This window comes from Coregonus clupeaformis, chromosome 5, assembly GCF_020615455.1.
Source record: "Coregonus clupeaformis isolate EN_2021a chromosome 5, ASM2061545v1, whole genome shotgun sequence".
NCBI classification, from domain to species: Eukaryota; Metazoa; Chordata; class Actinopteri; order Salmoniformes; family Salmonidae; genus Coregonus; species Coregonus clupeaformis.
In genome coordinates this window covers 39,249,068-39,260,189 of record NC_059196.1, presented here as the reverse complement: position 1 = coordinate 39,260,189, position 11,122 = coordinate 39,249,068, and the positions used below count along the sequence as shown (strand labels likewise).

At 46.8% G+C, this 11,122-nt stretch overlaps 1 protein-coding gene across 1 annotated transcript in view; it reads left to right on the top strand.

Moving 5' to 3' along the window:
- Positions 1-483: 483 nt before the first annotated feature.
- Positions 484-11,122, top strand: part of gbe1b (glucan (1,4-alpha-), branching enzyme 1b) — a 271,934-nt gene continuing 261,295 nt past the window's right edge. Inside the window, exon 1 of the mRNA XM_041876741.2 lies at positions 484-818. Coding sequence (XP_041732675.2) covers positions 721-818 — 98 coding nt within the window. The 5' untranslated portion in view covers positions 484-720. The remainder of the gene's footprint in view (positions 819-11,122) is intronic.

Here is an 11,122-nt window from a genome sequence, read left to right as displayed (position 1 = left end):
TTGCCGAAATAGGATTTCAAAGAGCTATTTCGCAATAAACTGTAGACACACAGTATAAACTGCAGTTAGATTTAGCAAGGCTACCTCAACTGTCTCTGTTCACTAAGAAATTGTATTCTTACCCATTTGAGTAGAATCAGATGTGAGTTTTCAACGCCACATGTAGCCTACAATTGTTACTAGTCTATGTGGAACAGTATTGTTTGTTACGATGTTGCAATTTGATAGGCTGCAATGCATTGCTACAATGTTGCAACTCTAGGATATTAGGCTACAACATTAACTTGAAAAATAACATTGTTACAATCTTAGCCTACAACGTGACACAAACTACTTCATTGGTCTCGCCCTAAAATGAGATAGCGGGACACTCACTCTGCCCTCGTAAGCTTTGACATTGGGGTTCATTGTCAGAGTAGCGTTTAAAGACTACAAGACGGTGAACGTGATACCCTTCTTACTACTACTAAACGCTTCCGCTGTCATCTTAAAGAAACACACAGCCTCTCATCAAGCGTCAATAATGTAATATGTTTTATTGGAGTGGATGCGGGGAGATAAAGGTGTTATTGTGATAGGCTGGGGCGAACCAGAATGACCCTGATTCGCTGTTGTCTCTGAAGCCTTTCTTGCACGTACAAAGGGCGCAGCCGTGACTGTCATTTGTGTGTTCTACCAGCTGCGACACACGGTGCTCGATTGCTTTCGACTGTAGGGACCATGGCCGATACGTGGGATAATGTTACAATTCCTGAGTTCAACTCCCTTCTTCAAATGGATCCTTACCTCAAACAGTACGAAAAGGACTTCAGGAGGAGGTAAAAAGGCTTTTTCAGTGGTAAAATGCTGCGCAGCTGACAGCTAAAGCCCATCGCTATGCCGTGTACAACCGCCAGGATCGACCTGGCATACACGTCTATTCGTAAAAACACCCACAACACCAGATAGATACATATTTGTTGAAATCCTACAGGCGCCTTCTAGTAAATTCATTGACTGACGTTTGAGATAACCGCAGCATAGCGGTCGCATGACCGCTTGCAGTATCCCCTTAACTGTCGCAATGACCAGAAGCCCAGGCTAACCGGTTTGTTAATGGAATGGTTTTCGTTCGGCTGTCATCCTGCTACAAAAAACCCGAATATTCAGCCCGACGTGGTCATACTATAATATTGTTACAATTACAAAGCAATAATATAGTCATGTTAGCTATGTCTCTAACTATTACCTTTGGTGTCAGCGGCCAGTGACTGGCGGGTAGCTAGCTAACTAGCTACCATACTCTTTCACCATCCATCCCTTCCTATTGTTTGACAGTTCAGTTTTTACATTCACCCAGGTGGTGCCGCCCACTGTGTAACTGAACACGCCGGCATTGTTGAGGAGGCAGGCGCCCTAGTTGTGTGCCTGCGTGTCAGAGCATGATTATTATTATTTTTATATTGTTTGATAGCTACATTCAGAGCCATAGCCTAAAACATATGCCTCTGGCTAGTAACTACATTCATAGCCTAAAACACATGGTTCTGGCTAGTAGCTAACGTTACATTGTAACGCTTCTGCTGCAGGCCTTCATCAGATGCAACATTGTAGCATCAGTATAGTTTTATTACAGGCATCATCATGTGAGTTCTCTGCAGCTGTGTGTAGGCTAGTCTCTTTAGCAGACTCTGGGTGCTGTGTGTAGGCTAGTCTCTTTAGCAGACTCTGGGTGCTGTGTGTAAGCTAGTCTCTTTAGCAGACTCTGTGTGTAGGCTAGTCTCTTTAGCAGACTCTGGGTGCTGTGTGTAGGCTAGTCTCTTTAGCAGACTCTGGGTGCTGTGTGTAGGCTAGTCTCTTTAGCAGACTCTGGGTGCTGTGTGTAAGCTAGTCTCTTTAGCAGACTCTGGGTGCTGTGTGTAGGCTAGTCTCTTTAGCAGACTCTGGGTGCTGTGTGTAGGCTAGTCTCTTTAGCAGACTCTGGGTGCTGTGTGTAGGCTAGTCTCTTTAGCAGACTCTGGGTGCTGTGTGTAGGCTAGTCTCTTTAGCAGACGCTGGGTGCTGTGTGTAGGCTAGTCTCTTTAGCAGACTCTGGGTGCTGTGTGTAGGCTAGTCTCTTTAGCAGACTCTGTGTGTAGGCTAGTTTCTTTAGCAGACTCTGGGTGCTGTGTGTAGGCTAGTCTCTTTAGCAGACTCTGGGTGCTGTGTGTAGGCTAGTTTCTTTAGCAGACTCTGGGTGCTGTGTGTAGGCTAGTCTCTTTAGCAGACTCTGGGTGCTGTGTGTAAGCTAGTCTCTTTAGCAGACTCTGTGTGTAGGCTAGTCTCTTTAGCAGACTCTGGGTGCTGTGTGTAGGCTAGTCTCTTTAGCAGACTCTGGGTGCTGTGTGTAGGCTAGTCTCTTTAGCAGACTCTGGGTGCTGTGTGTAGGCTAGTCTCTTTAGCAGACTCTGGGTGCTGTGTGTAGGCTAGTCTCTTTAGCAGACGCTGGGTGCTGTGTGTAGGCTAGTCTCTTTAGCAGACTCTGGGTGCTGTGTGTAGGCTAGTCTCTTTAGCAGACTCTGTGTGTAGGCTAGTCTCTTTAGCAGACTCTGGGTGCTGTGTGTAAGCTAGTCTCTTTAGCAGACTCTGGGTGCTGTGTGTAAGCTAGTCTCTTTAGCAGACTCTGGGTGCTGTGTGTAAGCTAGTCTCTTTAGCAGACTCTGTGTGTAGGCTAGTCTCTTTAGCAGACTCTGGGTGCTGTGTGTAGGCTAGTCTCTTTAGCAGACTCTGGGTGCTGTGTGTAGGCTAGTCTCTTTAGCAGACTCTGGGTGCTGTGTGTAGGCTAGTCTCTTTAGCAGACTCTGGGTGCTGTGTGTAGGCTAGTCTCTTTAGCAGACGCTGGGTGCTGTGTGTAGGCTAGTCTCTTTAGCAGACTCTGGGTGCTGTGTGTAGGCTAGTCTCTTTAGCAGACTCTGTGTGTAGGCTAGTCTCTTTAGCAGACTCTGGGTGCTGTGTGTAAGCTAGTCTCTTTAGCAGACTCTGGGTGCTGTGTGTAAGCTAGTCTCTTTAGCAGACTCTGGGTGCTGTGTGTAAGCTAGTCTCTTTAGCAGACTCTGTGTGTAGGCTAGTCTCTTTAGCAGACTCTGGGTGCTGTGTGTAGGCTAGTCTCTTTAGCAGACTCTGGGTGCTGTGTGTAGGCTAGTCTCTTTAGCAGACTCTGGGTGCTGTGTGTAGGCTAGTCTCTTTAGCAGACTCTGGGTGCTGTGTGTAGGCTAGTCTCTTTAGCAGACGCTGGGTGCTGTGTGTAGGCTAGTCTCTTTAGCAGACTCTGGGTGCTGTGTGTAGGCTAGTCTCTTTAGCAGACTCTGTGTGTAGGCTAGTCTCTTTAGCAGACTCTGGGTGCTGTGTGTAAGCTAGTCTCTTTAGCAGACTCTGGGTGCTGTGTGTAAGCTAGTCTCTTTAGCAGACTCTGGGTGCTGTGTGTAAGCTAGTCTCTTTAGCAGACTCTGGGTGCTGTGTGTAGGCTAGTCTCTTTAGCAGACTCTGGGTGCTGTGTGTAGGCTAGTCTCTTTAGCAGACTCTGGGTGCTGTGTGTAGGCTAGTGTCTTTAGCAGACGCTGGGTGCTGTGTGTAGGCTAGTCTACAGACCTACTGACAGTGCAGTGGCCTACTTTTACCAAGTGAGTCATTCAGCCGGACCCAAATGGGCCCTGGTCAAACGTAGTGAACCATATAGGGAATAATGTACAATTTGTGTACACAGCAGAAGTAGTGAACTAGTGAAGCACCCTTTTATTCTGTATTTTCAGTCTGTCATTTAAGTCACTATTGTGGAGTCACTACAATGTTGTTGATCCATCCTCAGTGTTCTGCTATCACAGCCATTTAAACTCTGTAGCTGTTTTTAAAATCACCAATGGCCTCACGATGACATCCCTAAGCAGGTTTCCTTCCTGTCTTTCAGTTCAGAAGGATGACTGTATCGTTTGACGTGTCTGGGTGGTTTAATACATAATCCACAGCATCGTTATTAACTTGACCAGGCTTAAAGAGATATTCAATGTCGGATTTGTTATTGTTACCCATCTACCAATCACTTCCCTTCTCTTGAAAAATAGATTTTATCTCAGTGAGGAAAAACCTGTATAAATAAAGGTAAAATTTAAAAAATGAGCCTTTCGAAAAGCTCCCTGGTCTTTTGTAGTTGAATCTGTGCTTGAAATTCAATACTTGACTCTGGGACCTTACAGATGTTGTATGGGGGACAGAGGAAGGGGTAGTCAATCAAAAATCATGTCAACCCCTATTATTTCACACAGAGTCCATATAATGTATTATGTGATTTGTTAAGCCACATTCTCATTTAGGCTCGCCTAAACAAAGGGGGTGAATACTTATGCAACAAGTATATTTTAGTTATTACATTTTTTTATGAATTTTTACATTTGTCGAATTTTCTTTTCGATTCTAAATTATGGAGGATTGTGTGTAGATCAGTGACACCCCAAAAAATACAATAAAATCTATTTCAATCCCATTTTGTAACAACCCCCCCAAAAAACATTGAAGAAAGTTCATGGGGGTGTAACTTTCTATAGGCACTGTACCTTTCTGATTATTACTAGATCAACGCTCCAACACATATCTTTAATGAATAAATCACGCTGATATCTCTCACATTATCCAAGTCCAGAAAACAAAGCTCCCCAGAATGGAATGGGTTCTGTTCTGTGTAATTTAGCCCCTCTCCCCCTGGGGTCCTGGAGTACATTTTACATTTTTGTCATTTAGCAGACGCTCTTATCCAGAGCGACTTACAGGAGCAATTAGGGTTAAGTGCCTTGCTCAAGGGCACATCGACAGATTTTTCACCTAGTCTGCTCGGGGATTAGAACCAGCGACCTTTCGGTTACTGGCACAACGCTCTTAACCACTAAGCTATCTTCCGCCCCTATCCCTATTTGAGTAGGTAGTGAACCTGGGACTTACACATTTACACTGATGTTAATTAACTCCTGGTTTCAGAAACAGACAATTTGTGACTGAATGCCATTCGGGGGTCTCTCCAGGGTTGTCGCTCTAATAGTTAATAAGTCACTCTGGATAAGAGCGTCTGCTAAATGACTAAAATGTATATACTGTATGTGGTAAATTCTGAGTTTTTATATTTTGTCCGTATGTAGACACTGTTTGTCTGTATGTTCTATTTTAGTGTGGCACCACCGTTTCACCAAGTCAAATTCCTGTACGCAAGTTTATTTGGTGAATAAAGGTGATTCTTCTGAATACGGGACCAACTGGGATGCAGCCAGTGTCATGTGTTGGACAGATTAACTGATGTGAACTCATTTCTGTTGTCTAGGTTCCTTTGTGGTGAATGGCCCTGCACTGGCCTGCTGTTGATAGGCTTGGTTCTCTTAGGTAAACAGAACAACAGGGTTCTACAGTCAATAGACTGAGGTGACTGACTGCCTTTTTTTAAGGTCATTACTGGCCTGCTGCTGTTGCTTCAGCCTGGTTGTTGTGATTAAAGAGACAGTGGCTAATATGCAATAAAAATGGGTTTGAGAATATTCGTTGAGGGATTAGGCTAATGCCCTATACTTAGGCCCTATGGTCTGTGGGCTGTAAATAAAGAAGGGTCTTGTTGCTCCATTTACGTTACATTTACGTCATTTAGCAGGCGACTTACAACTTGGTGCATTCACCTTATAGCCAGTGGGATAACCACTTTACAATGTGTTTTTTTTTTTTTTTTTGGGGGTAGAAGGATTACTTTATCCTATCCCAGGTATTCCTTAAAGAGGTGGGGTTTCAAGTGTCTCCGGAAGGTGGTGAGTGACTCCGCTGTATTAGTTAGGCTTGGGCGATACCACGGTATACAGTATATTTCAAAATACCGACAGCATGATTTTCAATTCCGTATAAAAAAAATATACCTCGCAGTCTCTGACAATGACATGGAGTGGAATTTTAGCTAAAAAGACTGGTACCCAGACTAGAGACATTCAATCCCCTCATGGATCAAGATCCCTGTTGGCTGAATTCTTTTGTGCAAACAAAAATATATACAAAATATACAACATTTACATTTTTTTAGAAATAGTGTTCCTTGTGTGCACTTCCGGTAATACCGTATGGGACAGAAACGGTATGACGGTATGAAAATCTAGGACTAGGCTCTAGCTATCCCTAGATGTACCCCCTCTACCACGTCTGCCTGTAGAGGAGGATGACAAACCACACAAACTATTTGACAGGTTAGGCAAGGTGGGAGCTGGGATGCGTCCCAAATGGCTCACTATTCCCTATATAGTGCACTTCTTTTTGACCAGGGCCCCATAAGGCAGTGCACTATATAGAGAATAGGTTGCCATTTGGGATACACACCTACAGGCACTGCTGCAGGGAGCAGGTTAAACCTTGATCAGCCCCCAGTGATTTGCCGGAGGCCCTCATAGGGCTAATACTGTATCAGCCCCCTGTGTGCTGCCGGAGGCCCTCATAGGGCTAACACCGTATCAGAAACACAGGCATGGAAATCAACAGCCTTCGCTTGGCTTCACTACAGCAAGGAGGTCAGGAGGTAGCATGCTGCTGTGGTGGATCAGTGATAGGAATTCAGATGAATGATCAAAGAGAGGCCTACAGTATTCATGAGAGATTTATATCGATATATATCAGTATCGATCGAGAGAGAGAGAGGCCTGCAGTATCGAGAGAGAGAGGCCTGCAGTATCGATCGAGAGAGAGAGGCCTGCAGTATCGATCGAGAGAGAGAGGCCTGCAGTATCGATCGATCGAGAGAGAGGGGCCTGCAGTATCGATCGATCGAGAGAGAGGGGCCTGCAGTATCGATCGATCGAGAGAGAGGGGCCTGCAGTATCGATCGATCGAGAGAGAGGGGCCTGCAGTATCGATCGATCGAGAGAGAGGGGCCTGCAGTATCGATCGATCGAGAGAGAGGGGCCTGCAGTATCGATCGATCGAGAGAGAGGGGCCTGCAGTATCGATCGATCGAGAGAGAGGGGCCTGCAGTATCGATCGATCGAGAGAGAGGGGCCTGCAGTATCGATCGATCGAGAGAGAGGGCCTGCAGTATCGATCGATCGAGAGAGAGGGGCCTGCAGTATCGATCGATCGAGAGAGAGGGGCCTGCAGTATCGATCGATCGAGAGAGAGGGGCCTGCAGTATCGATCGATCGAGAGAGAGGGGCCTGCAGTATCGATCGATCGAGAGAGAGGGGCCTGCAGTATCGATCGATCGAGAGAGAGGGGCCTGCAGTATCGATCGATCGAGAGAGAGGGGCCTGCAGTATCGATCGATCGAGAGAGAGGGGCCTGCAGTATCGATCGATCGAGAGAGAGGGGCCTGCAGTATCGATCGATCGAGAGAGAGGGGCCTGCAGTATCGATCGATCGAGAGAGAGGGGCCTGCAGTATCGATCGATCGAGAGAGAGGGGCCTGCAGTATCGATCGATCGAGAGAGAGGGGCCTGCAGTATCGATCGATCGAGAGAGAGGGGCCTGCAGTATCGATCGATCGAGAGAGAGGGGCCTGCAGTATCGATCGATCGAGAGAGAGGGGCCTGCAGTATCGATCGATCGAGAGAGGGGCCTGCAGTATCGATCGATCGAGAGAGGGGGCCTGCAGTATCGATCGATCGAGAGAGAGGGGCCTGCAGTATCGATCGATCGAGAGAGGGGCCTGCAGTATCGATCGATCGAGAGAGAGGGGCCTGCAGTATCGATCGATCGAGAGAGAGGGGCCTGCAGTATCGATCGATCGAGAGAGAGGGGCCTGCGGTATCGATCGATCGAGAGAGAGGGGCCTGCAGTATCGATCGATCGAGAGAGAGGGGCCTGCAGTATCGATCGATCGAGAGAGAGGGGCCTGCCGTATCGATCGATCGAGAGAGGGGCCTGCAGTATCGATCGATCGAGAGAGAGGGGCCTGCAGTATCGATCGATCGAGAGAGAGGGGCCTGCAGTATCGATCGATCGAGAGAGAGGGGCCTGCAGTATCGATCGATCGAGAGAGAGGGGCCTGCAGTATCGATCGATCGAGAGAGAGGGGCCTGCAGTATCGATCGATCGAGAGAGAGGGGCCTGCAGTATCGATCGATCGAGAGAGAGGGGCCTGCAGTATCGATCGATCGAGAGAGAGGGGCCTGCAGTATCGATCGATCGAGAGAGAGGGGCCTGCAGTATCGATCGATCGAGAGAGAGGGCCTGCAGTATCGATCGATCGAGAGAGAGGGGCCTGCAGTATCGATCGATCGAGAGAGAGAGGGGCCTGCAGTATCGATCGATCGAGAGAGAGAGGGGCCTGCAGTATCGATCGATCGAGAGAGAGAGGGGCCTGCAGTATCGATCGATCGAGAGAGAGAGGGGCCTGCAGTATCGATCGATCGAGAGAGAGAGGGGCCTGCAGTATCGATCGATCGAGAGAGAGAGGGGCCTGCAGTATCGATCGATCGAGAGAGAGAGGGGCCTGCAGTATCGATCGATCGAGAGAGAGAGGGGCCTGCAGTATCGATCGATCGAGAGAGAGAGATAGAGAGGGGCCTGCAGTATCGATCGATCGAGAGAGAGAGATAGAGAGGGGCCTGCAGTATCGATCGATCGAGAGAGAGAGAGAGAGGGGCCTGCAGTATCGATCGATCGAGAGAGAGAGAGAGGGCCTGCAGTATCGATCGATCGAGAGAGAGAGGGGCCTGCAGTATCGATCGATCGAGAGAGAGAGAGAGAGAGAGGGGCCTGCAGTATCGATCGATCGAGAGAGAGAGAGAGAGAGAGGGGCCTGCAGTATCGATCGAGAGAGAGAGAGAGAGAGAGGGGCCTGCAGTATCGATCGAGAGAGAGAGAGAGAGGGGCCTGCAGTATCGATCGAGAGAGAGAGAGAGAGGGGCCTGCAGTATCGATCGAGAGAGAGAGAGAGAGAGGCCTGCAGTATCGATCGATCGAGAGAGAGAGGGGCCTGCAGTATCGATCGATCGAGAGAGAGAGAGAGAGAGAGAGAGAGAGAGAGGGGCCTGCAGTATCGAGAGAGCGAGAGAGAGGGGCCTGCAGTATCGAGAGAGAGAGAGACCACAGTATACAGACCTGTAGGGACCACAGTATACAGACCTGTAGAGACCACACTAGCTGGTTTTGTTATGAGCCCTCCTTCATGGTTGAAGACATTTTTCTGTTACTGCTACATTGAGTTTTTTATAAAAGATGTTTGTGCTTCCTTGGATTTTATAAAATAAAATCAATAGTGAGAAGATGGATTGTAGAGATGGTTGTTGTCTGATTTGTCCTGTGTAGCTCAGTTGGTAGAGCATGGCGCTTGCAACGCCAGGGTTGTGGGTTCGATTCCCACGGGGGACCAGTATGAAGAAATGTATGCAGTAACTGTAAGTCGCTCTGGATAAGAGCGTCTGCTAAATGACTAAAATGTAAATGTAAATTCGAACATGCTAGTAGTTGTAGAGCCCCACTATTTGCTAGCCTGAAGGTCACCGACCAAACACACCACTCTACAGTATTAATTGAGCAGGTTGAAGCAGTCATCAATCAGGCTTTCTGAACATGCACAGGTACCTATTGTGCTTCATTGGGTCACTTGGAGACAAATTACGATATTAATACAGGACTAATAGACTACTGGTACAATACAGGACTAATAGACTACTGGTATAATACAGGACTGATAGACTACTGGTATAATACAGGACTGATAGACTACTGGTATAATACAGGACTGATAGACTACTGGTATAATACAGGACTGATAGACTACTGGTATAATACAGGACTGATAGACTACTGGTATAATACAGGACTGATAGACTACTGGTATAATACAGGACTAATAGACTACTGGTATAATACAGGACTGATAGACTACTGGTATAATACAGGACTAATAGACTACTGGTATAATACAGGACTAATAGACTACTGATATAATACAGGACTGATAGACTACTGGTATAATACAGGACTAATAGACTACTGATATAATACAGGACTGATAGACTACTGGTATAATACAGGACTGATAGACTACTGGTATAATACAGGACTAATAGACTACTGATATAATACAGGACTAATAGACTACTGATATAATACAGGACTGATAGACTACTGGTATAATACAGGACTGATAGACTACTGGTATGTATTTGTTGTAGTGGGGACACTAACATTAGTGCTCTCTAAAAAATGATACTTTAAGGAAAATGTTTAGATATGGCTGAAGGCTTATTAACCTGTCAGAGAGATGGATGGCCTAAGGCTTATTAACCTGTCAGAGAGATGGATGGCTGAAGGCTTATTAACCTGTCAGAGAGATGGATGGCCGAAGGCTTATTAACCTGTCAGAGAGATGGATGGCTGAAGGCTTATTAACCTGTCAGAGAGATGGATGGCCGAAGGCTTATTAACCTGTCAGAGAGATGGATGGCCGAAGGCTTATTAACCTGTCAGAGAGATGGATGGCCTAAGGCTTATTAACCTGTCAGAGAGATGGATGGCCTAAGGCTTATTAACCTGTCAGAGAGATGGATGGCCGAAGGCTTATTAACCTGTCAGAGAGATGGATGGCCGAAGGCTTATTAACCTGTCAGAGAGATGGATGGCCGAAGGCTTATTAACCTGTCAGAGAGATGGATGGCTGAAGGCTTATTAACCTGTCAGAGAGATGGATGGCTGAAGGCTTATTAACCTGTCAGAGAGATGGATGGCTGAAGGCTTATTAACCTGTCAGAGAGATGGATGGCTGAAGGCTTATTAACCTGTCAGAGAGATGGATGGCCTAAGGCATATTAACCTGTCAGAGAGATGGATGGCCGAAGGCTTATTAACCTGTCAGAGAGATGGATGGCTGAAGGCTTATTAACCTGTCAGAGAGATGGATGGCTGAAGGCTTATTAACCTGTCAGAGAGATGGATGGCCGAAGGCTTATTAACCTGTCAGAGAGATGGATGGCCTAAGGCTTATTAACCTGTCAGAGAGATGGATGGCTGAAGGCTTATTAACCTGTCAGAGAGATGGATGGCTGAAGGCTTATTAACCTGTCAGAGAGATGGATGGCCTAAGGCTTATTAACCTGTCAGAGAGATGGATGGCTGAAGGCTTATTAACCTGTCAGAGAGATGGATGGCTGAAGGC